Source organism: Grampus griseus (assembly GCF_964374135.1).
Source record: "Grampus griseus genome assembly, chromosome: 16".
NCBI classification, from domain to species: Eukaryota; Metazoa; Chordata; class Mammalia; order Artiodactyla; family Delphinidae; genus Grampus; species Grampus griseus.
In genome coordinates this window covers 64,723,336-64,749,345 of record NC_139010.1, presented here as the reverse complement: position 1 = coordinate 64,749,345, position 26,010 = coordinate 64,723,336, and the positions used below count along the sequence as shown (strand labels likewise).

At 41.0% G+C, this 26,010-nt stretch overlaps 1 protein-coding gene across 4 annotated transcripts in view; it reads left to right on the top strand.

Annotated features, from left to right (window-relative positions):
- Positions 1 to 213: 213 nt before the first annotated feature.
- Positions 214 to 26,010, top strand: part of SORCS1 (sortilin related VPS10 domain containing receptor 1) — a gene marked incomplete at both ends in the record, with an annotated part of 558,785 nt that continues 532,988 nt past the window's right edge. For all 4 annotated transcript variants that reach the window (XM_082674065.1, XM_082674064.1, XM_082674066.1 and 1 more), the window contains one exon: positions 214 to 765. In XM_082674065.1, coding sequence (XP_082530191.1) covers positions 214 to 765 — 552 coding nt within the window. The remainder of the gene's footprint in view (positions 766 to 26,010) is intronic.

Below are 26,010 nucleotides of genomic sequence, written 5' to 3'. Positions count from 1 at the left end.
GGCGGCTCGCTCCGTCCGAACCCGCGCTCGGCACCAGCCCAGCCCGGGCAAGCGGCCGCCACCTGCCCCGAACCGCCTCTGCCCGCCCCCACCGCGGCCCAACTTGGATGGAGTTGGGGTCCTGAGCTCCTGCTCCTCGTAGCCGGCCAGCGGAGAGCCCCGCGCCGCCACCTCCGGTCCGGGACCCCCTCTCAGCTCCTCTCCGCTCCCGCAATGGGAAAAGTTGGCGCCGGCGGCGGCTCCCCAGCTGGGCTGAGCGCGCTCCTCGCCGGCGCGGGGCTCTTAGTCCTCTGCGCCCCGGGCGCCTGCGGCGGCGGCTCCTGCGGTCCCCCGCTGCACCCCAGCTCGGCCCCACGCTGGGCTCCGACCCGAGGGGGGCTTACTCACCTGCGGCCGCGAGGCAGGGCTCCTGCCACGCCCCTGCTCGGACGCCCCCTGTTTGCAGTGGCCGCCGGAGACCGAGCGCTGTCCCTGGAGCGGGCCCCGGGCACTGGGGCGTCGGTGGCGATTGCTCCACGCTCTGACCGGAGGAGACGGAGTGGAGAGGATCAAGAGAAGGCAGAACGGGGAGAGGGCACGAGAAGACGCCCCCGGGGAGTGCTAAGGGACAGAGGGCAGCAGGAGCCTGGGACTCTGGAGCGGGACCCGGACAAAGCCACTCGCTTCCGGCTGGAGGAGCTGAAACTGACCAGCACTACGTTCGCGCTGACAGGAGACTCAGCACACAACCAAGCCATGGTCCACTGGTCTGGCCACAACAGCAGCGTGAGTATAATGGGACTGAGGGCAAAGGGGTGGAAAATGGAAAGGGTTAAAGTCGGCTGTGTGATTTGATTGAGAATTTGGGGAAATGGGGTTTCTGGACTTGAAACATTGTGCAAACTAAAGTCTTCCCTGCCCGCCTCCCCAAGGATTTAATGTCACCAACTAGGAGACCACCCCTTTCCCACCAACACCGGAGTCCTCTCCAAACCTCTAAAAAGCTTTATACAGGGCAGGCAGATCCCTCTTTCCCGTTTCTTTGGTCTCCTTTGTGTAGGATGGATCCGAAGACCAGGCAAACACAGCGGGTTAAAGTATTCTGAATGCAGAGGTGAAAGGGTTAAAATTCCAGGCAGTCTGGTGTTCCCTCAAGTGACTTTCTCTTTAACTTGCTAGACTTATGGATGAGAGCACGTAAGATCAAAAAGTCTTTATTCGTAGCCTTTTATTTTTATACGAAGCTCCTAACCCCCTCTTCCCGGCACGGAAGAGAAATTCAGTGGATGGTAAGGAGCCCTTAATGTATTCTGTTTCTGGGGACCAAGTGGATGCAAGTTTCAGGACGGGAACTCTCCAGCATCTTCTAACAGCACCAGCCAGTGTGTTTTGAGAGCTGGGGCTTTCCAGCCTGTGAATGAGTGGTTGTTCTCTGGCTTGATCTGTCCCAGGAAGATCAGATATGTCCCTGTGACAACAACTCCGTGTTCTCCCCCATTCCTGACCTCCTCTAGTGAAGAGTACAGATAAAGACGTAGCTCTACCTTTATTAAGGGGGGAGAGGGATTGCTGGATTTCCAGGAGGCTGTCACTGGGGAGCGTGGGTGCAAGTCCATGAGCTGTGTCCAAGATCGGGGAAGGTTTTAGATGTTTGGAAAAGCCTGCATGTCTGGAATTTGAGGGAGCTATTCCAGTTTAAACTGCACCTGGAAACTTCAAAGAGCTGAAATAGTAAAGAAAGAGCTTTGGTGGTGATAACTGCAGGTGATTTAGAAGTATGGAAACTTCACCAGGCTGCATTGAAGCAGACAAGAAAATGAAAACCAAGGATGGGTAAACTGAAAAAAAAAAATCAAAGTTTCAGCTTCTATCAGGTTACTGAGATTGTAGTATTTGTACTATGCACAGTCTGTGCATCCTGGTACATTTCAAAATGTTTTCAGTTGTGATGTTATTGCCAGAAACCTTCCCAGGGAAGTGCCACTTTAGTGAATTGTGCTCACTGTCAGCTTTTTTAATGAAAGTTGTGAACATTTTAAAATAAGAGGCTGTCATTATGGATTCCTTGGGTACATAGATATAAAGTGCATTAAGGCAAATTGTGATAAGTAGTATTTTGTATCGTGTCTCTGTCCTGAGAGCCTCAGCACGGTTTTCCCTAAAATTCAGCCTTCATGACCAAGGCTATGGTTTTATATGGTTCTCCGGACTGGTTTAATCAAATAATTGAAGCTGAAATTCTTTTCATTCAAGTTCCGGAGACCCTTGCCCTCATTCCTTACCTTAACTGTCCTATCTTTCATATCATAACCACTGAAATTAATCCCCCAATTTGAACCTGAATCTTCTTAAACTGATCAGATAACTTTCGCACTGCTTTAGATGATTAACTCAAAGCTTCTAGCTTTAAGGGGCAATTTTAAACACATCAAACATATTAAATCTTGTATCAAGAAGTAAAGGACTTTGGACTCAAAATATTTCTGGCTTTTAATGTAATTCAAGCCGTAAAATATCACTCACCCATTAGACCTCTAGTTCACCTATTGAAAGATCTTGGAAAGAGCAAGAAAGGGAGAGTACCTCTTTGGCAAGTTTTAAACTCCATTTAAGAAATGGTGCCAAGCACTGCCAGCCTTTTTTTTTTTTTTTTTTTTTTTTTTTTAAATAGTGCTTATAAACCCAGTCAGGCTTCTTAGGGTCAGGGCTTGAAGGGGTGACATGTAAGGAAGTCTGCGATAATGTAGGAAATAATCAAGGTGTTAAAAGTTGGAGCACTCAAATCGTGTAAACGAATGAGATTTCTATCCTATTAAGTCTCTCATTCTATAAGGACATACCCTCCATCCGCACCCACTTACATACAAATTGTTGTTGTTTTTCTTCAGTGTATATGTATAAGTAGTAGAGGAAGAGAAATAGTCTTGTATCAGTATCCTCCACAAAGTAGTCCCAGATTCGTAGGAGAGATAAAGTTTGAAATATATTTTGAAGGTAAGGGAGGCAGAAAGAAACTTTTCTAGACAACTTTGTGATGTGAAAAGCAGAGCGGAGACCTGAGTTCTGGTTCTGCCTATTTGTGGTTTGATCTTGGCAAGCTGATTGCCTGAGTGTGAATTTCCTCATCTCTAAAACAGGAGGGGAGGATGCCTGTCAGATTCATCACTGAGAATTACAGGCCAGGATATAGTTAAGAGAGTGTTGTGACTGGAAAGTACTGTATACCTCTTTGTAACTCTCATCTCATTGCACTTCACATTCCCCCCAGAGCAAGAAATCCACTAACCTAACACTGAGGACAGCAGTGGGTGGGAGCTCTCATTTTCTTCTCATTTAGCTGCTGTCCCCCATAAATCCACCCCCAGCCCATTCAGGGCCACTGGCAGTACACCTCCTCTGGACCTATCTCACCTTTAGCTAAAAGCCTTTGCTAAGTAGGGCTTCTGATGACAATAACACCTGCATTAAAGGTGTAAATGTATGGTAATTATAGGCTGCCTATCAAACTTGTGAAGAACTCTGGATCCTTCTCTCACCTCCTTCCCTTCTCCTTCCTGCCCCCTCCGCTGTTGGACTTGTGCAGTTGTGTAAGGATATGACTGTTTTGCCTTGTCCGTGGGTGTGATGTGATTCCTCTGTACTGCAGTCTAGCTTGATGGAAAGTGTTGATGGAGTTGGTGGAACACCTGGGGGGATCTTTTGGCATGAAAAGCGCTGGGTATGAATCATTTGTCATGAGCTTGGTATCGTAAGCAAGAACATATTGTTCCTACCCTACTCATCCACGGCATGCTGTGCCCTGATCTAAATTTATAGAGTAATTCTTAGTTTGTTAAAATATATATTTGTCTATACCTATGTACGATGGGGATGCGTTTATTCCTTATTTCCAAGGAATTTCAAAGTGCTACACTCGTTAATCCTTACAATATCCCTGTTAGGTAATAGACAGGTGTCAAGTGTTAATATCTCTTTTTCATATTTTTATGCTGGAGTCAATTTGAATATTTCAGTTCACTGTCTTGTCCCTTTCTCACTAGAAATAGTGTTACAAATTGTTAACAGAGGCTTTTACTTGACATATTTTGCTGTTATGACATCTTTAATACTGCATTTATTGTAGTGAATGACGATCTGGTTGGTTTTCATGTAATTCTTTGCCTTTTGTTATTCTGGGACTTGACATTTACCATCCACCCTTAGTGAGTAAACTGAGTCCCAGTGAGTCAGGTTTTTGAGTAGATGTCTTACATTCATCGTTTCACTTAATTTTCACAAAAATGTTATGAGTAGTTATTATTATCCCCATTATATTAATGAGGAAACTGAGGCTCCAGAAGGCTAAATGACTTGCCAAGAAGATATAACGGTTCAGTGGCAAAGCAGAGGCTGGCACCCAGGGTGATCTGACTTCAAAACCCCACAGAAGGGCTTGTCTTAGAGACTTTAAGGTAGGACAGAAAAACTCAGACCTTTGGGGATCTGTATTTTAAATAATCCTGTTTCGGGTAGATTTCAGATGGTGGTGAAGGAAGACATAGTCTTAGCTGGAAGCTCTATCTCTTTGTAGAAAAGCAAGGACTATATAACATGTGCCTGTCACATTGCACCCTTTACCTTAAAGTAGTGATTTGGCTGTTCTCTTATCCACCCACATCTTCATCTTTACTGAGACATGGAATCTGTACCTGATGATTCATTGAGCACGAGGTAATGTGCCATCATTCAGCTTTCAGATCTGGCGTTCTTCAGGAATAGACTCCTCTTCTAAGTTAATTACAAATATGATTTTATAAAGAGTTGCTTATGAACACTTGATTTGGCTATACATTTTGACATAAGTTTTTTTACCTTTTTTTCCAAAGTAAACTGATGAAGGATTTTAGATTTCTCTAGCAAGCCACATAATAACCTTCTCTGATCAGTGTTTTATGCTGTTAATGGGTGTTAACATGGTATGACATGGAAGGCAGTGGGTTTGGAAGCAGATTTGAGTTTGAATGTTAGCTCTCCTGCTTCCCAGCATTTTGCTTTGAGCAAGACACTTAAATTCTTTGAGTTTCTGTTTTCTCAACTAAAATATGGGGAGGGCACGTCTTTTTCTGTTTGTTTGTTTTTTTTTTTTCCCCCAGAAGATTTGACATCACATATACTAACTGGCTGGTACATAATAAGTGCTCAATAAATGCTACTTCTTATTTTTGTAGAAGAAATACTTCTCTACTGGGTTTTTAAGACTCCTGGGTTATAGTCCTGGCTGTACACAAAAATTAGATATGTAGTGACAGCCTGTAAAAATTTTGTGGCCTCAATTTTATCCTCTGTAAAATGACACAAATAGGCCAGAGCATCACTGAAATCCCTTACAGGTTGAAATTCATTAAAAATTTTTGTCAACCTGTAGGTATTGTGCACCTACTACATCTAAATAAAGTCCACTGGGAGTGTTCAGGATGCAGAAATGACACAATGACCTATACCCTTGACCTGTAAGTGAGCAAGCCTTTCATTTCACAAGATTCTTCTTCTTTCCATGGTTTATATGCACATCTGTTAATAGGAAATTAAGGCATTTGAGACCCAAGCAGGCATTCATTTCAATGTAGAGTTGCAGCAAAATATAGTTTATTAGGTTTATTGTATCATATCTTCAGGTTAAGGCACTTGGTATCTTTGAACAAAAAAAGTGCTTAATGTGAAATTGGAAAGTAAAGATCTCTTAAGATATTTTAATGGGATTTTCTAGACTCATCAGCGTTGACTCTGGGAACTATGTCCACATCCTTTTTTTTTTTTTTTTTTTTGCGGTACGCGGGCCTCTCAGTGTTGTGGCCTCCCCCGTTGCGGAGCGCAGGCTCCGGACGCTCAGACTCAGCGGCCATGGCTCACGGGCCCAGCCACTCTGCGGCATGTGGGATCTTCCCAGACCGGTGCACGAACCCGCGTCCCCTGCATCAGCAGGCGGACTCTCAACCACTGTGCCACCAGGGAAGCCCCTGTCCACATCCTTTTAAAGAAGGACCCCAGAAACTCATAAACTAGGGTAGAGAAGCTGGTGCAATTGTCTAATTTATTTAAGAGAATAATAATTGCTCACATTTAAGGTGAGATTGTCATATGGCAGCATTATGCTAAGAAGCTTACACAGATTATCATATTTACTTTTAATTCTATGAATGGGTATTGAGTCCTAATATTTGTCAGGCATTGATAGTAGGGACATATGTGGAGTGATGTGCAAAGATGAAAAGAAATGATACGTGCCCTCAGAGAGCTTTCAGTCTGCTGCCCAAACAATGCTCTGAAGAGGTAGCAGAAGGTAAGTGTCCTCTGAGGGTGTCACATGCTATAGGAGTTCAGAGGAGGGATGGGCAGGCATCTTCTGGCTGGGGTGGTCTCCAAACTTCATTGCAAAGCAGGTGTTTCAACTGAACCTTGAAATGTAGAGAAATTTTTAATTAAAAGATGGAGATTATTACAAGGATATTTTGAGCTGAGTGGATGGTGTGAGTAAAGGTCGAGCGTAGAGATGTAAAGCTTCCTATCTATATCAAGGAAGTTAACTACATTAAATGTAAACTATGTTTAACTAAGGTCTTAACCTTAGAAATAGTTTTTAAAATATGATTTAAGCAAAAACATATACACACCCATCTCCTAGTGAGCTTGGCTGTATTCCAGGCCCCCAAAGAAACTAAAAACCTCTATGGTCACTTGAAGGCATAACTGCCCTTATTTGCACATTAAATTTCAGCTGGAGTCATCATTGTTTCATTTTTACCTTGACATTTTTCACACGCAGTTTTCACAGACGGACTTTCTTTTGTTTAACTTCTTGATTAGAAATATCTGTAGCTGGGCTGCCCAGAGGGTAGATTAATTTGGCTCCTTGACAACTTCTGTTAACTAAACGTATGTAATATGTTTGTCCTGTCTTTATGTATGTCTCAGTTACTGTCCTTTATCTCTGGCCGGAAAGGGTGGAGAATACATCTGTGTGTCCTAGAGGGGAAACTAGCCAGTGTCCCTACAGTGGCCAACAGGGTGGCAGAGAAGAGGCGTGGTCAACGTGATGTGGAACCAGGCTCCAGGAAAGGGCAGTGGTTACTCCTGAGGAGTGCACCTCCTTCTCCCTTGGGATGGATGGAACAATCAGATGGTTGGCAAGAAACAAAGCTGGACTCTTACTGTGCACAGTTTATAAGGAAGACGAGAGCCTATTCTAAAATGTAGGTAGGGGGATAAAAAGGACGTGAATGCTCTGCAGGAAATCCTACAGGAAATTTTACACGTGTATAAAAGATATTGTGTCTATTTCTAGAGCACTCCTGAATGTCCTTATACCACTTTAGATCGGTTATAGCCCTTTTCTTTTGCAAAATGCTTCAGTTTTCAAAGATGGGAACATCACTTCCATGACTTCAGTTTTATTTTCACCACAGTCCTAGGAGATAGGAAAGACAGATATCATCCGCGTTTCTCAAAGAGGGAAAGCAGGGCGTTGGTATTAAGCAAGTCCGTTAGTGGAAGGACAGGGTCAAACACGTTTTGTCATACTGTACAACTGATTCTCGGTTTGGAACACCGCTGGCTTTCCACAGCCAGGAGATGGGACGCAGCTGCATCCTAGCCTCACAGTTTGCCTCAAGCCTATGCACCTGTGTGTCCATAATGGTTGCCATTGAGGGATGAAGTATGGAGGTTGGCCATGGAGCTCCTGAGTTCCAGGCTCAGCTATTCAAGTTATTTATCCTGGGCTTCAGAGCAAGGACAAAAGTCATGTACTTGGCATTGTTTAAATCCTTAAAAAGGGACCCTGAAGAGAGGAGATGGGACTTTTCACAGGTGAGGGGTCTCCGGCAGTAAATAACCCATCTGTCATGTATGTTCCACTGCTAATGGTCTTTGGAGATGAGATTGCTTATCACTGGGCTTATTGCAGCAGGGGGTTGGGGAGAAGAGGGGGAGAGTCACGTCCTCCCCTCTTCAATTGTCTTATGCCTATGAAATCTAGTTGAAAATAATATTAAGTATGGTCTTCGTCAAAGGAAACTAGAGCTTCAACTTTGGGGAGCAGCATTAGTCAAACTGAAGGAGTGCCTTGTTGACGCTAATGGATTTTATTTGCTCAAGGATTATAATAGAGATCCCAGCTGTTGCCTTCTCTACTTCCTCTAACTTTTGGGTGCGGGGTGGGATAGGTGGGGGAAGGGAGCAAAGGAGAGTTTGCACACTAGGGATAGCTCTCTGCAGCCAGATGAGCTACATTGATTATAAGAGAAATCGCTCTTAATGATAATAATATAAATAGCCATCAATTTAGTGACCAGATTCCCTGGAAGTACATTCTAGGGCATCACCACATTATTCACTGCATCCTCACACCACCCTTACAAACTAGACGTCATTATCCTCATTCGAAAGCCGAGGAAGTCAAGGCTTAAAGATCTTGCAAAGGAAACCATAAACAAGACCAAAAGACAACCCTCAGAATGGGAGAAAATACTTGCAAATGAAGCAACTGACAAAGGATTAATCTCCAAAATTTATAAGCAGCTCATGCAGCTCAATAACAAAAAAAACAAACAACCTAATCCAAAAATGGGCAGAAGACCTAAATAGACATTTCTCCAAAGAAGATATACAGATTGCCAACAAACACATGGACGGATGCTCAACATCACTAATCATTAGAGAAATGCAAATCAAAACTGCAATGAGATATCATCTCACACCGGTCAGAATGGCCATCATCAAAAAATCTAGAAACAATAAATGCTGGAGAGGGTGTGGAGAAAAGGGAACACTCTTGCACTGCTGGTGGGAATGTGAATTGGTACAGCCACTATGGAGAACAGCATAGAGGTTCCTTAAAAAACTACAAATAGAACTACTATATGACCCAGCAATTCCACTACTGGGCATATACCCTGAGAAAACCATAATTCAAAAAGAGTCATGTACCAAAATGTTCATTGCAGCTCTATTTACAATAGCCTGGAGATGGAAACAACCTAAGTGTCCATCATCGGATGAATGGATAAAGAAGATGTGGCACATATATACAATGGAATATTACTCAGCCATAAAAAGAAACAAAATTGAGCTATTTGTAATGAGGTGGATGGACCTAGAGTCTGTCATACAGAGTGAAGTAAGTCAGAAAGAGAAAGACAAATACCGTATGCTAACACATATATATGGAATTGAAGAAAAAAAAAAGTCATGAAGAACCTAGGGGTGAAGGAATAAAGACACAGACCTACTAGAGAATGGACTTGAGGTTATGGGGAGGGGGAAGGGTAAGCTGTGACAAAGTGAGAGAGTGGCATGGACATATATACACTACCAAACGTAAAATAGATAGCTAGTGGGAAGCAGCCGCATCGCACGGGGAGATCAGCTCAGCTCAGTGCTTTGTGGCCACCTAGAGGGGTGGGATAGGGAAGGTGGGAGGGAGGGAGACACAAGAGGGAAGAGACATGGGAACATATTTATATGTATAACTGATTCACTTTGTTTTAAAGCAGAAACTAACACACCATTGTAAAGCAATTATACTCCAATAAAGATGTAAAAAAAAAAAAAAAAAAAACAAAGATCTTGCCTGAGGTCACCGAGCTCGAAGGTGGTGGGGGCAGACATAGAATTTGATTTTTCCCCTTTCTGGGTCCAGAGCTTTTTCTATTTGATCATTCTCTCCCTTCGTCGGCGTTTATCTCTGAATTTCTTTAGAGAGAACTTGACAAGTCAGTGCGCAGGGGTGGTGGGAGAACTCTTGGCAAGAGCACCCCATCTCGGGGCGCTCCCTTTCACAACACCCCCATCTCAGGTTCCTGACCTGATACACTTTACGAGGTAATAAGCTGCTATGTGATGGAGCTTGATCAAAGCCCTCACCTCCCCCGTCCTCTCCCCAAGAGTGGATCATCTAGGGTTATGAGTGTGTGTCATCTTGTTATCCTGGGAGGATGTGTAGGGTGTGCCGATTGGTTTCTCCCTGCTGGCTAATGACCCTAGAATGACAGTGTGGACAACTTGTTCACTCTGTAAAGGAGGTACTAATAAGAATCATGTTATCAGGCAACTTATCATGTTGTGCCCCGAAGCCAAAGGATTGATGCCTCTAGTGGTCTTCCTCTAATCAGAGTTGCAGGGGCTATTGAGACACAAAACTGTGGGCCGTGGATCCAGGGCCTATGGAGGGAGGTTAAAAGTAAAAGGTCTTTCCCTATCTCAATACTTCCCAAAGTGCACTCTTGATTAGAATCATTAAAGGGGAAAAAAAGCTCTTTTAGGCATGGTTGTGACCCTGCTTAGAAACCTGTCTGCAGCACTCTTTACCCTGCCTTGCATTTTTCTGAGTTGGTGGAGGAATTCTTACCTGAGCAGGCGTGGGCTCTCTCCTTGGGCACTTAGGGCAGCGCTTCCCAGAGTTTGTCATCATGGAACCTGCTTTTGAATCTGCTGATGGGGAGTGGGAATCTTTATGTTTTTCAAACTCCCTTAGGAACACTAAAGGTTGAAAATAATTTTCCTAAAATCTATGTGTGAGTTTTGGGGTCCCTGAACCCCTTCCATTGTCTGTACAATCTTATGTCAATATGCTTTACTTTTCCCCAAGGAGAGCTGAAGCCCAAAGCTTTTATCAGCTTCTCAATGAAAATTATGACCCCAATGGTGACGACCCGGTAGAAGGTTCTCTAAGAGAAGGAGAGATGATTACATGGCACAGCACTGGTGCCCCAGGCAGAGGAAGATGGTACCTTTCTGCAAGATGGTGCTGTTTCTACACTGAATATATTCTATGCAGTTATCTTTCCTGGATGTCCATATGACCATGGGCAGAACAAGTGGCTAAAAGAGTACATTATTTTAAATATAACATAATGTTTAGTGATTGGTTTGAATTCCCACTCCTAGGTATGCTAACTTGAGCAATAAGCTTTGTAATTCTGTACCTTAGTTGCCTCATCTGTTTAATGGAAATAATAGTGGTATACTTTCTATATGGTTTCTTGATGGTTGAAAGAGACAATAGATATAAAAACGCTGAAAGTGGCATCTGCCATAGAGTAAGCAATCAGTAAACATTAGCTATTATTATTACTGTGTTAGTACTAGTACTAATAGTACTAGTGTTAGTACTAGTACTAATAATGCTCGAGTATGATGTACTAAAAGATGTTTGTAGTATGTTGCTCATTGCTTCTGTTTCTGTATTTATGTTTTTTCATTCCAGTTCCATTTTCTTATAAGGAGGCCAGGACTCTCTTCTGCTCTTCTTTTGGGCATGCCTTTCAGCATCTCCAGCTATTTGCACATGATGGTTGTAATAGGGTTCTGGACCCAATTTCCAGTGTGTGGGTTGGGGGCTGATAGGTTCCACAGTGACAATCAATTCTCTGACACCAGCTGGGTGTCCAACAATTTAACTCAATTCTGACACTGTCTACACAGAGGTCACATCAGATTTCACAGGTTAAGGACTCAGTCCCACAAGACTGTCCCCCCCACCTCCCATTTCCAAGGCCAGCCCCAAGTCCAGGTTATCACCTGTGCTTCTGAGCGACAGGCTATAGATTGGAAGGTTCAACGACTCCCTTCTTGGGTTTGATTAATTGGCTAGAGTTGCTGGCTCACAGAACTCAGAGAAACGTTTCACCTACTAGATTACCAGTTTATTTTTAAGGATGTAACTCAGAGACAGCAGATGGAAGAGATGCCTAGGGCAAGGTATGGAGAAAGAGCGTGGAGCCTCCCTTTGCTCTCTGAGTGCACCATTCTTCCTGAATCTCCACCTGTTCACCAACCTGGAAGCTCTTGGAACCCTGTCTTTTTGGGTTTTTATGGAGGTTTCATTACATCAGCACAGTTGAATAAATCATTGGCCGTTGGCCGTTGATTCAAACTCCAGCACCTATCGCCTCCCCAGAGGTCAAGGGGGCTGGACTCAAAGTTTCAACCCTCTGATCACATGGTTGGTTTTTTGGCAACTGGCCCACATCCTTAACTGTGGTCCGAAGTCAGGTAATTAAACTCTCATCACAGGAAAACCCAGGGGTTTGAGGGGCTCTGTGCCAGAAATGGGCACTAAGACAAAACGTATATTTCTTATTATAAATCACAATATCACAACTAGCTTACTAAATATTTTGCTGTTTTATTTGCTGTATCCTTGGGGAAAACTGGCTTTCATGTAAAATAAATGACCCATGACCTTCCATATGAGTGTTGTAGAATATTCAGCCATTAAAAGATTGCTTATATGTTTATATATATATATATAAATTATATTTATATTTATAAATTATTTACATTTATAAATATATCTATATATATTTATTTTGGGAAAGCTTCCACAAAATACCAGAAAGAGGAAATAAAATAATACATAAATAATAAAATATAAAATAGTACAGATGTAAGCCCCACAAAGTAAGGGTTTCTTTTTTTTTTTTTTAACTGGGTTGTTGCCTTGTATATCCCAAGTCCCTAGACTTAGAAGTGGCTCAATATATATATATATATTTTGGGAATTTTTGAATTTTATTTTTTTATACAGCAGGTTCTTATTAGTTATCCATTTTATACATATTAGTGTCTACATGTCAATCCCAATCTCCCAGTTCAGTGCCCCCCCGCACCCCCCCAAACTTTACCCCCTTGGTGTCCATACGTTTGTTCTCTACATCTGTGTCTCAATTTCTGCCCTGCAAACTGGTTCATCTCTACCATTTTTCTAGGTTCCACATATGCGTTAATATACGATATTTGTTTTTCTCTTTCTGACTTACTTCACTCTGTATGACAGTGTCTAGATCCATCCGCATCTCTACAAGTGACCCAATTTTGTTCCTTTTTATGGCTGAGTAATATTCCATTGTATATATTTACCACATCTTTATCCATTCGTCTGTAGATGGGCATTTAGGTTGCTTCCATGACCTGGCTATTGTAAATAGTGCTGCAATGAACATTGGGGTACATGTGTCTTTTAGAATTATGGTTTTCTCTGGGTATATGCCCAGTAGTGGGATTGCTGGGTCATTTGGTAATTCTACTTTTAGTTTTTTAAGGAACCTCCGTACTCTTCTCCATAGTGGCTGTATCAATTTACATTCCCACCAACAGTGCAAGAGGGTTCCCTTTCTTCCACACCCTCTCCAGCATTTGTTGTTTGTAGATTTTCTGATGACGCCCATTCTAACTGGTGTGAGGTGATACCTCATTGTAGTTTTGATTTGCATTTCTCTAATAATTAGTGATGTTGAGTAGCTTTTCATGTGCTTCTTGGCCCCGTATGTCTTCTTTGGAGAAATGTCTATTTAGGTCTTCTGCCCATTTTTGGATTGGGTTGTTTGCTTTTTTAATATTGAGCTGCATGGACTGTTTATATATTTTGGAGATTAATCCTTTGCCTGTTGATTCGTTTGCAAATATCTTCTCCCATTCTGAGGGTTGTCTTTTCATCTTGTTTGTAGTTTCCTTTGCTTTGCAAAAGCTTTTAAGTTTCATTAGGTCCCATTTGTTTATTTCTGTTTTTATTTCCATTACTCTAGCAGTCCCTCAAGACTGCTTTGGCTATTAGGGGTCTTTTGTGTCTCCATACGAATTGTAAGATTTTTTGTTCTAGTTCTGTAAAAAATGTAACTGGTAATTTGATAGGGATTGCATTGAATATGTAGATTGCTTTGGGTAGTATAGTCATTTTCACAATATTGATTCTTCCAATCCAAGAACACAGTATATACCTCTCCATCTGTTTGTGTCATCTTTAATTTCTTTCATCAGCGTCTTATAGTTTTCTGAGTACAGGTCTTTTACCTCCTTAGGTAGGTTTATTCCTGGTATTTTATTCTTTTTGTTGCAATGGTGAATGGGATTGTTTCCTTAATTTCTCTTTCTGATCTTTCATTGTTAGTGTATAGGAATGCAAGAGATTTCTGTGCATTAATTTTGTATCCTGCAACTTTACCAGATTCATTGAGTAGCTCTAGTAGTTTTCTGGTAGCATCTTTAGGATTCTCTATGTATAGTATCATGTCATCTGCAGTGACAACTTTACTTCTTCTTTTCTGATTTGGATTCCTTTTATTTCTTATTCTTCTTTGATTGCCCTGGCTAGGACTTCCAAAACTCTGTGGAATAATAGTGTTGAGAGTGGATATCCTTGTCTTATTCCTGATCTTAGAGGAAATGCTTTCAGTTTTTCAACATTGAGAATGATGTTTGCTGTGGGTTTGTTGTATATGGACTTTATTATGTTGAGGTAGGTTCCCTCTATGTCCACTTTCGGTGTTGAATTTTGTTGAAAGCTTTTGCTGCATCTATTGAGATGATCACATAGATTTTATTCTTCAATTTGTTAATATGGTGTATCACATTGATTGATTTGCATATATTGAAGAATCCTTGCATCCCTGAGATAAATCCCACTTGATCATGGTGTATGATCCTTATACTGTGTTGTTGGATTCTGTTTGCTAGTATTTTGTTGAGGATTTTTGCATCTATATTCATCAGTGTTATTGGTCTGTAGTTTTCTTTTTTTGTAGTATCTTTGTCTGGTTTTGGTATCAGGGTGATGGTGGCCTCATAGAATGAGTTTGGGAGTGTTCTTTCCACTGCAATTTTTTGGAAGAGTTTGAGGAAGATGGGTGTTAGCTCTTCTCTAAATGTTTGATAGAATTCACCTGTGAAGCCATCTGGTCCTGGACTTTTGTTTGTAGGAAGATTTTTAATCACAGTTTCAATTTCATTAGCTGTGATTGGCATGTTCATATTTTCTATTTCTTCTTGGTTCAGTCTTGGAAGTTTGTACCTTTCTAAGAATTTGTCCATTTATTCCAGGCTGTCCATTTTATTGGCATAGAGTTGCTTGTAGTATTCTCTTATGATGCTTTATATTTCTGTTGTGTCCGTTGTAAGTTCTCCTTTTTCATTTCTAATTTTATTGATTTGAGTCTTCTCCCTCTTTTTCTTGATGAGTCTGGCTAAAGTTTTATCAATTTTGTTTATCTTCTCAAAGAACCAGCTTTTAGTTTTATAGACCTTTACTATTGTTTTCTTTGTTTCTATTTCATTTATTTCTGCTCTGATCTTTATGATTTCTTTCCTTCTACTAACTATGGGTTTTGTTTGTTATTCTTTCTAAATTCCTTTAGGTGTATGGTTAGATTGTTTATTTGAGATTTTTCTTGTTTCTTGAGGTAGGATTGTATTGCTATAAAATTCCCTCTTAGAACTGCTTTTGCTGCACCCCATAGATTTTGGATCGTTGTGTTTTCATTGTCATTTTTCTCTAGTATTTTTTGATTTCCCCTTTGATTTCTTCAGTGATCTCTTGGTTATTTAGTAGCATATTGTTTAGCCTCCATGTGTTTGTGTTTTTGCTTTTTTTTCCCTGTAATTGATTTCTAATCTCATAGCGTCGTGGTTGGAAAAGATGCTTGATATGATTTCAATTTTCTTAAATTTACCAAGGCTTGATTTGTGACCCAAGATGTGATCTATCCTGGAGAATGTTCTGTGCGCACTTGAGAAGAAAGTGTAATCTGCTGTTTTTGGATGGAATGTCCTATAAATATCAATTAAATCTATCTGGTCTATTGTGTCATTTAAAGCTTCTGTTTCTGTATTAATTTTCTGTCTGGATGATCTGTCCATTGGTGTAAGTGAGGTGTTAAAGTCCCCCATTATTATTGTTTTACTGTCGATTTCTTCTCTTATAGTTATTAGCAGTTGCCTTATGTATTGAGGTGCTCCTCAGATAGATGCATATCTATTTAGAATTGTTATATCTTCTTCTTGGATTGATCCCTTGATCATTATGTAGTGTCCTTCCTTGTCTCTTGTAACATTCTTTATCTTAAAGTCTATTTTATCTGATATGAGTATTGCTACTCCAGCTTTCTTTTGATTTCCATTTGTATGGAATATCTTTTTCCATCCCCTCACTTTCAGTCTGTATGTGTCCCTAGGTCTGAAGTGTGTTTCTTGTAGACAGCATATATATGGGTCTTGTTTTCATATCCATTCAGTGAACCTGTGTCTTTTGGTTGGAGCATTTAATCCATTCACACTTAAGGTAATTATTGGTATGTTTGTTCCTATTACCACTTTCTTAATTATTATGGGTTTGTTTTTGTAGGTCCTTTTCTTCTCTTGTGTTTCCCACTTAGAGAAGTTTCTGTAGCATTTGTTGTAGAGCTGGTTTGGTGGTGCTGAATTCTCTTAGCTTTTGCTTGTCTGTAAAGCTTTTGATTTCTCTGTCAAATTTGAATGAGATCCTTGCCGGATAGAATAACCTTGGTTGTAGGTTCTTCCCTTTCATCACTTTAAATATATCGTGCCACTTCCTCTGGCTTGTAGAGTTTCTGCTGAGAAATCAGCTGTTAACCTTATGGGAGTTCCCTTGTACGTTATTTGTCGTTTTTCCCTTGTTGCTTTTAATAATTTTTCTTTGTCTTTAATTTTTGTCAGTTTGATTACTACATGCCTCGGCGTGTTTCTCTTTGGGTTTATCCTCCCTGTGCTTGGGTTTATCCTGCCTTTGCTTCCTGGACTTGGGTGGCTATTTCCTTTCCCATATTAGGGAAGTTTTTGACTACAATCTCTTCAAATATTTTCTCAGGTCCTTTCTCTCTTTCTTCTCCTTTTGGGACCCCTATAATGCGAATGTTGTCGAATTTAATATTGTCCCGGAAGTCTCTTAGGCTGTCTTCATTTCTTTTCATTCTTTTTTCTTTATTCTCTTCTGTGGCAGTGAATTCCACCATTCTGTCTTCCAGGTCACTTATCTGTTCTTCTGCCTCAGTAATTCTGCTATTGATTCCTTCTAGTGTATTTTTCATTTCAGTTATTGTATTGTTCAACTCTGTTTGTTTGTTCTTCTAGGTCTTTGTTAAACATTTCTTGCATCTTCTTGATATTTGCCTCCATTCTTTTTCCTAGGTGCTGGATCATCTTCACTATCATTATTTTGAATTATTTTTCAGATCTCTACTCATGTAGTTGTTTTTCTACTCTCTACTTCATGTAGTTGTTTTTCTGGGGTTTAATCTTTTTCCTTCATCTGATAGAATGTCCTCTGCCTTTTCATTTTGTCTGTCTTTCTGTGAATGTGGTTTTCCACAGGCTGCAGAATTGTAGTCCTTCTTGCTTCTGCTGTCTGCCCTCTAGTGGATGAAGCTATATAAGAGGCTTGCGCAAGCTTCTTGATGGGAGGGACTGGTGGTGGGTAGAGCTGGGTGTTGCTCTGCTGGGCAGAGCTCAGTAAAACTTTAATCTGCTTGACTGCTGATGGGTGGGGTTGGGTTCCCTCCCTGTTGGTTGTTTGGCCTGAGGTGACCCAACACTGGAGCCTACCCGGCTCTTTGGTGGGGCTAATGGCAGACTCTGGGAGGGCTCACACCACGGAGTACTTCCCAGAACTTTTGCTGCCAGTGACCTTGTCCCCCCGGTGAGCCACAGCCACCCCCCACCTCTGCAGGAGACCCTCCAACACTAGCAGGTAGGCCTGGTTCAGTCTCCTATGGCATCACTGCTCCTTCCCCGGGTCCCGATGCGCACACTACTTTGTGTGTGCCCTCCAAGCGTAGAGTCTCTGTTTCCCCTAGTCCTGTCAAAATCTTGCAGTCAAATCCCTCTAGCTTCAAAGTCTGATTCTCTAGGAATTCCTCCTCCCATTGCCAGACCCCCAGGCTGGGAAGCCTGATGTGGGGCTCAGAACCTTCACTCCAGTGGGTGGACTTCTGTGGTATAAGTGTTCTCCAGTTTGTGAGTCACCCACCCAGCAGTTATGGGATTTGATTTTATTGTGATTGCGCCCCTCCCAATGTCTCACTGTGGCTTCTCCTTTGTCTTTGGATGTGGGCTGTCTTTTTTGGTGAGTTCCAGTGTCTTCCTGTTGACGATTGTTCAGCAGTTAGTTGTGATTCCAGTGCTCTCCCAAGAGGGAGTCTAAATGGCTTCTTAAGTTTACTTCCACCTTTGAAATTCTCTCAGTTTGTCCATAGTTTTGGTGGTGTTGTTTTTCCATAAGTGTGCATTGCTTGATTTATTTTTTAAAGTTATTTGAAAAGTGGGGGGGGGGGGGAAGAAACAAACAAAACGGGAGAGAGTAAGCAAGTTTGTGAACTTGGACACATTAGAATTACATTCCAGACAACTGAACTTGACAAAGAGCCCAAGTTTAAGTTTCCTGACTTGCTTTCAGTCCCTATTATTGGGAAGGAGCCGGTGCCCAGGGTTTTTGTGAAGCGGCAAGATCACTCTGCATCTCTCTTCCTTCTTTTTGTGGTGTGCAGCAGCAGGGGCTTCCAGGCCTTTTGTTTATTGTCCTCTTTGTTGATTACAGAGAGAGAGATCTGGAGGTAAATTCACCCACCTGACTACACCTGCTGAAAACTCTAGTAGCTTCCAGTCCCCGATAAAGAAGCATGCATTTTAATTTAAATCTCAGTCTCTTTCTTGATCTTGGACTCCATCTCTCCATCATATATGTGTATTTAAGTGAATACATCATAGCTGTGGGCATCCCAGGCATCTCTGTACATTCAGAGCAACTTAACGCACTGATGTCTTTAAGTATCTGCTCTTAAAAGTGAAATACTAAATTTTGTTATATGTCCACAGTGAGGATGTTTACTGACTGTGAGAGCTGAATGGAAGATGATCTCCAGAATGAGGAGAGAGATAAAGAAACCAAGAGGAAGAGACTGAGAGACAATGGAAGCCAAGAGATGGAAAAAGAGAATGAATAAGGGGAGAAGAAGAGAGAGAGTATAGGATCATGACAGAGGCAGAGAGAGACAGAGAGCAATTCAGAGACAGGAGAAGTGGACTAAGAAAGAGGAGGATAAAGAGAAGGCGAGGGGCAATGAGCCAGTGATACTGTGGACTGGGAAGGGCAGATGGAGAGACAAAGGCAGCCTTGTGACAAACACGTGGAGACAGAGTAAGTCACAGAAAGAGAGTTTGAGAGGAAAACAAGAAAGGAAAAGTGTCAGTGAGTAGAGAGAACTTGTTATCAATTCATAAAATGTGCAGAGTAGAGCAAATTTCTACTTAGTCTGACCGTATTCTTTCCACTGTAGCAACAGCACATCTCTGGCCTTTGGCCCTGGGGGGTTTCACATCCAGCCAGTCTTGTTGCTGGCATCAGCCAGTCTTGCATGTGGGACAGCTCTGAGAGCCATATATGTTGGTGAGCTGGGTGTAGGGTGGAAGGTGTGCATGCAGTATTTATGCATTTTAAAGAATCCCTTAAATCCCTTCGGGAAGTAGGATTGATGGTCTGGAAGGTGGAAGGGCAACTTTTAACATTTCCTTTTATACTAGTCCATGCTATTTTGAATTTTTAATGGGAATGCATTTCTTTAATAATAAAAATCCTAAGATGTTTTAAGTGGCTGTTGAGTCAGCACAGTGCTGAGTGCTGGGAATACAAAGATAAATAACACCTGATCTTTACCCTTGACGGTGCATATTCTGGTGGAAATAGACAGACACATAAACAGATAAATAGCAATTTAGTGTGATAAACACATAATAGCTGTAACAGAGTTTTGTGCAAAGTGCTATGGGAGCAAAGATGAGTGGGGGACAACTAATTTTTTTTTTTTTTTTTTTTTTTTTCCTGAGAGTAGGAGGCAAGGCTTTAAAGGGAAGTGACATTTAAGACAGGTCTTTATACAAGGTTAGGAGTTTTGCAGACAGGATAGGGTTGGGCAGGAGGAAAGGCCACTCCTGCCCATTTTAAACTCCCCAGATCTTGGGTCAACAAGTGGTGACTGAAATGGTACTTTCTTTCTTCATCATCTCAGTGTCCAAGATATTTGGAATCAAGGCTCATAGTGTGTTTAAATATCAGATTAGACTCCCCAGTTTAAAATGTCCTGTTAAGTACTTGGCCTCAAACTGGCCAAAAAATCTGATTTTTCCAAAGGGAAAAGTTGTTCCCTTGAATCTTTACACACCCGTGTGTGCTTGCACATGCATGCACCCAGATGCACAAACAATTTTAAAGTATTTCTATCTTCTCTATCCACAGTAGAATTTGATTAAGCAATCATGGGATTTTTGTTGGCCATTCTGTATGTTTTAAAGAGTTAAAAGTGGGTGTTTATATCATTTTCTTGATCATGCTTCCCTAGTCAATATGGGAAACTGGGTGCATTAGGATGAGTTGGATTGTCACCACTTAGGATTGGAGTATGATTATTCAAGGCAGTAAGAGAATGCACTAGAGTCCACATCAGTGTTACCCAGACTTAAGTGGTTATGCCTTACAAGTAGAAGACAAAGCATACATAAAGTAAATACATAGGAAATTACCAAAGAATAAATTTGGCTTTTAACTGGTTGTCCCCTTTACCTCCTTCTTGTCTACAAAGAAGAAAAAAGATAAAGAAAAAAGAACAGAAGGGGGTAGCTGGTGAGGAAAGGCATGGCCAGAGTTAGGGGGAGCATGTGCTCTTAGAACCCACTCACCAGCTCATGAGTGGGTGAAAAGATACTTCCCTGGCCTTTGAGTTCTTCCCTTTCCATCCTTATAACTTTCAAACAGACTGTGGCTTGAGATGATGTTACAATGTCCAGATCTACCTTTGAGGTATCCTGATTTAGGAATTTTTGCCTAGCATTTTGTGCTACTGTAGTAGATTAAATGACTCAGGAATTTTATCATTTTGAGACAGAAATGACTTGGGAATGACTTTTTCAGCTGTTAACAAATATGTCCTTAGATATATAAATGACTATCCCCAAAGAGTAGGATGAGGTCTACTATGACCTGAATGTTTGTGTCCTTCCCACAAGCCGTATGTTGAAATCTAACCCCCAACCTGATGGTATTAGGAGGTAAGGCTTTCAGGAGGTAATTAGGTCATGAGGATGGAGCCCTTATGAATGAGATTAGTGCCCTTGTAAAAGTGACCTATGGAACTCCCTTGTCCATTTTACCATGTAAGAACGCGGCAAGAAGACACCATCTATGAACCAGGAAGTGGGCCCTCACCAGATACTGGATCTTATGACATTTTGACCTTAGGCTTCCTAGGCTAAAGAACTGTGAGAAATAAATGTCTGTTGTTTATAAACCACCTAGTCTATGGTATCTTCTTATAGCAGCCCAAACTGACTAAGACAAGCTCTCTTTCAGTCACCTAATTTGGTTTAATTTCCTATACAAGACTCTCCTTGATATTCATTTAACTTAAAGTCTTAGAGAAAGGAGAAGGAAAAAATTATATTTGCCTTAAAGCTCACCAACTTTAGAAGTACCTGAGTACCTCATATCAACCTAAATGTAGGTCTTGAAAATATTTGTGAAGAAGTAACAATGACATTTCCCATTAGAGGCATAGAAATTAACTTATCTTTCTTTTGCAGGTGGGATTTGAGGTAGTTTAAGGCAAGGGCTGGCAAACTACAGCCCATGGGCCAAATCTGTCCTACCACTGTTTTTGTATGACCCACAAGCTACGAATGTTTTTTATATATATATATATATATATATACACACACACATATATATGTATATATATATGTGTATATATATATATATATACACACATATATATATGTATATATATATTAACATCTTTATTGGAGTGTAATTGTTTTACATTGTTGTGTTAGTTTCTGCTATATAACAAAATGAATCAGCTATACGTATACTTATATCCCCATATCCCCTCCCTCTTGCATCTCTCTCCCACCCTCCCTATCCCACTCCTCTAGGTGATCACAAAGCACTGAGCTGATCTCCCTGTGCTATGTGGCTGCTTCCCACTAGGTATCTGTTTTACATTTCGTAGTGTATATATGTCAGTGCCACTCTCTCACTTCATCCCAGCTTACCCTTCCCCCTCCCCATGTCCTCAAATCCATTCTCTACGTCTGTGTCTTTATTCTTGTCCTGCCCCTCAGTTCTTCATGACCATTTTTTTTTTTTAGATTCCATATATATGTGTTAGCATATGGAATTTGCTTCTCTGTTTCTGACTTACTTCACTCTGTATGACAGATTCTAGGTCCATCCACCTCACTAAAAATAACTCAATTTCATTTCTTTTTATGGCTAATATTCCATTGTATATATGTGCCACATCTTCTTTATCCATTCATCCGATGATGGACACTTAGGTTGCTTCCATGTCCTGGCTATTGTAAATAGTGCTGCAATGAACATTGGGGTACATGTGTCTTTTAGAATTATGGTTTTCTCAGGGTATATGCCCAGTAGTGGGATTGCTGGGTCATATGGTAGTTCTATTTTTAGTTTTTTAAGGAACCTCCGTACTCTTCTCCATAGTGGCTGTATCAATTTACATTCCCACCAACAGTGCAAGAGGGTTCCCTTTCTTCCACACCCTCTCCAGCATTTGTTGTTTGTATATTTTCTGATGACGCCCATTCTAACTGGTGTGAGGTGATTCCTCATTGTAGTTTTGATTTGCATTTCTCTAATGATTAGTGATGTTGAGCATCTATTCATGTGTTTGTTGGCAACCTGTGTATCTTCTTTGGAGAAATGTCTATTTAGGTCTTCTGCCCATTTTTGGATTGGGTTGTTTGTTTTTTGATATTGAGCTGCATTAACTGCTTGTATATTTTGGAGATCAATCCTGTGTCGTTGCTTCATTTGCACATATTTTCTCTCATTCTGTCTTTACTCTCACTGTTGTCTTTTTGTCTTGTTAATGGTTTCCTTTGCTGTGAAAAAGCTTTTAAGTTTCATTAGGTCCCATTTGTTTATTTTTGTCTTTATTTCCATTTCTCTAGGAGGTGGGTCAAAAAGGGTCTTGCTGTGATTTATGTCATAGAGTGTTCTGCCTGTGTTTTCCTCTATGAGTTCGATAGTGTCTGGCCTTACATTTAAGTCTTTAATCCATTTTGAGTTTATTTTTGTGTGTGGTGTTAGGGAGTGTTCTAATTTCACTCTTTTACATGTAGCTGTCCAGTTTTCCCAGCAGCACTTATTGAAGAGGCTGTCTTTTCTCCATTGTATATTCTTGCCTCCTTTATCAAAGATAAGGTGAGCATATGTGCGTGGGTTTATCTCTGGGCTTTCTATCCTGTTCCATTGATCTATCTTTCTGTTTTTGTGCCAGTACCATACTGTCTTGATTACTGTAGCTTTGTAGTATAGTCTGAAGTCAGGGAGCCTGATTCCTTCAGCTCTGTGTTTCTTTCTCAAAATTTCTTTGGCTATTTGGGATCTTTTGTGCTTTCATACAAATTGTGAAATTTTTTGTTCTAGTTCTGTGAAAACTGCCATTGGTAGTTTGATAGGAATTTCACTGAATCTGTAGATCGCTTTGGGTAGTATAGTCATTTTCACAGTGTTGATTCTTCCAATCCAAGAACATGGTATATCTCTCCATCTGTTTTTATCATCTTTAATTTCTTTCATCAGTGTCTTATAGTTCTCTGCATACAGGTCTTTAATGACTTAGAAAAATAAAAAGAAGAAAGATATGTTGTGATACCCTCAAATTTTTTGATGTAATTTTTTTTTGGAACACGGTCATTTTTTGTCTACGGCGACTTTTACTCAAAACTGATAAAATTGAGTAGTTGTGACAGAGACTGTGTAGCTCATAAAATCGCAAATATCTATCCTCTGATCCTTTAGGGGAAAAGTTTGCGGACTCCTGATTTGGGGGGTTGGAGAGAATGCAAGCAGCGAGGCACAATGAAGATACGGCAGTTGTCATCTGCATGCTAACTTGAGGGTGGTCTTTTGACCTTGGTTTTCTTACTTCAAAGGTATACATATTCATATCCATTGCAAATTCCCATCGTGACGCGGACCTTTCATTCTCTCTTCCTGTCCCGTTGCTCATACTACTTCTTGCCCAGTTAAATCTATTTCATGTTTTAAGTCCTCGCTTAGACATTACCTCCTTTCTGAGAATTTATCCATTACTTCCAAAAAGAAGAGATACCTGATTCTTATGAACAGAGATCTTATGTGCCAGGACACTGTCTTTATGCCCTGTTCAAGCAGTAAGCATCATCTGGTTTGTATTCCAACTAATGGTGAGCTCCTTGAGGGCAAGACTCCATTTCATTCATTTTTATATACCAATATTTGACACATAGGAGGTACTTAATAAGAATACTTTAAAAGATCAGAGCACTAAAGCAATTTAGGATTGTTTTATTGGCCTTTTCTTGGTCTGGAAGATACATGGTCAGCATATAGACGCCATGATGATGGTCTACCTGGATATTTCTCACTGTCCTGATTCATGAAGTATAAACTATATGGATTACTTCATTCAAATAGTTCTAGTAAAAAGGCCCCAAAGTAGAGAGAGAGACTGAGATTGAGATAGAGATAGATAGAGATACAGAGAGAGAGAGAGAGAGAGAGAGGTGCAGAGTCGCAGCTTTCTCGTAGCAGGAGGGGTAGGGATACTTCGTAATGAAGTCTGATGATCCAGCTTTAAAAATGAGCTGGTGACAATAGCCAGGACATGGAAACAACCTAAGTGTCCATCATCGGATGAATGGATAAAGAAGATGTGGCACATATATACAATGGGATATTACTCAGCCATAAAAAGAAACGAAACTGAGATATTTGTAGTGAGGTGGATGGACCTAGAGTCTGTCATACAGAGTGAAGTAAGTCAGAAAGAGAAAAACAAATACCGTATGCTAACACATATATATGGAATTTAAGAAAAAAAAAAAAAAGGTCATGAAGAACCTAGGGGTAAGATGGGAATAAAGACACAGACCTACTAGAGAATGGACTTGAGGATATGGGGAGGGGGAAGGGTAAGCTGTGACAAAGCGAGAGAGAGGCATGGACATATATACACTACCAAACGTAAAATAGATAGCCAGTGGGAAGCAGCCGCATAGCACAGGGAGATCAGCTCGGTGCTTTGTGACCGCCTAGAGGGGTGGGATAGGGAGCGTGGGAGGGAGGGAGACGCAAGAGGGAAGAGATATGGGAACATATGTATATGTATAACTGATTCACTTGGTTGTAAAGCAGAAACTAACACACCATTGTAAAGCAATTATACTCCAATAAAGATGTTTTAAAAAATGAGCTGGTGGCTGGTAGGGGCTTGCATTGCCTCAGGCCTGAGGGAGAAAACACCTTCATGCTCCTCATTTAAGAAGCTGCATTGAGAACCAGCCCCCACTATACAAAAGTCTCAGCAGGGCCAGAACATTTAAGAAAAGATGAGGGACTATTGCATTGTGAGAAATAAAATTGCATTTGCGGTAATGGACTGAACGAGAGCACAGTGACAATGAGAAAATAATTATGGGTTTAATCTGCATGTTCTTTTAGGCACATTTACCTGAAAGGGCAGCTTGAGAGTTGCTTTCTTTTCCAAGTGAGTTTGGACGTAGTAGGATTTACATTAAAGGTGGGTAAGGACTGCTGTTTATCGAAGGCTCAGGCGATAGTCAATATGATTATAACCAACACTTACGGGTGTTTGCAATGTGCCAGGCACTGTTCCTGGTAATACATGTATTAGCAACAGTAGGAAGTAGGTATTGCCATTATCCCCATTTTAGAAATAAAGGAACTGAAAAATGAGAGGTTAAGTAACTCACCCAACATCACAGGGATAGCAGGATATAGAATTGGGATTTAAATCCAGACAGTTGTGATCTAAAAAAAATCTCAGCTCTTGGACATTATATTCTACTGCATTTAGAACACTGTGGCATTTCATCTTCAAGTAGCTTCCAGTTTTTCATGTATACAACCATTAGTTATTGAATGCCTAATACCTGTCAAGCATGCCAGGCCCTAGGAGTTTATTGATGATCAAACCCAGTAATAGTCCATGAGCTTAGAGCTTGGTGGTCCATCCACTGACTCTCTGTAGGGTTTGAAAGGTTATGATCCAGGAGTCCTTTTGAGAAGTAGACTTTTCAGAACTCCCAAAGCTTACTCATTCCTTAGGGGTTAATTGAAAAAATGTGAAGGAAACATTTTTCTAAATAAGATGAACATTGTTAGGCAACAGGTAGCCTGCTGGT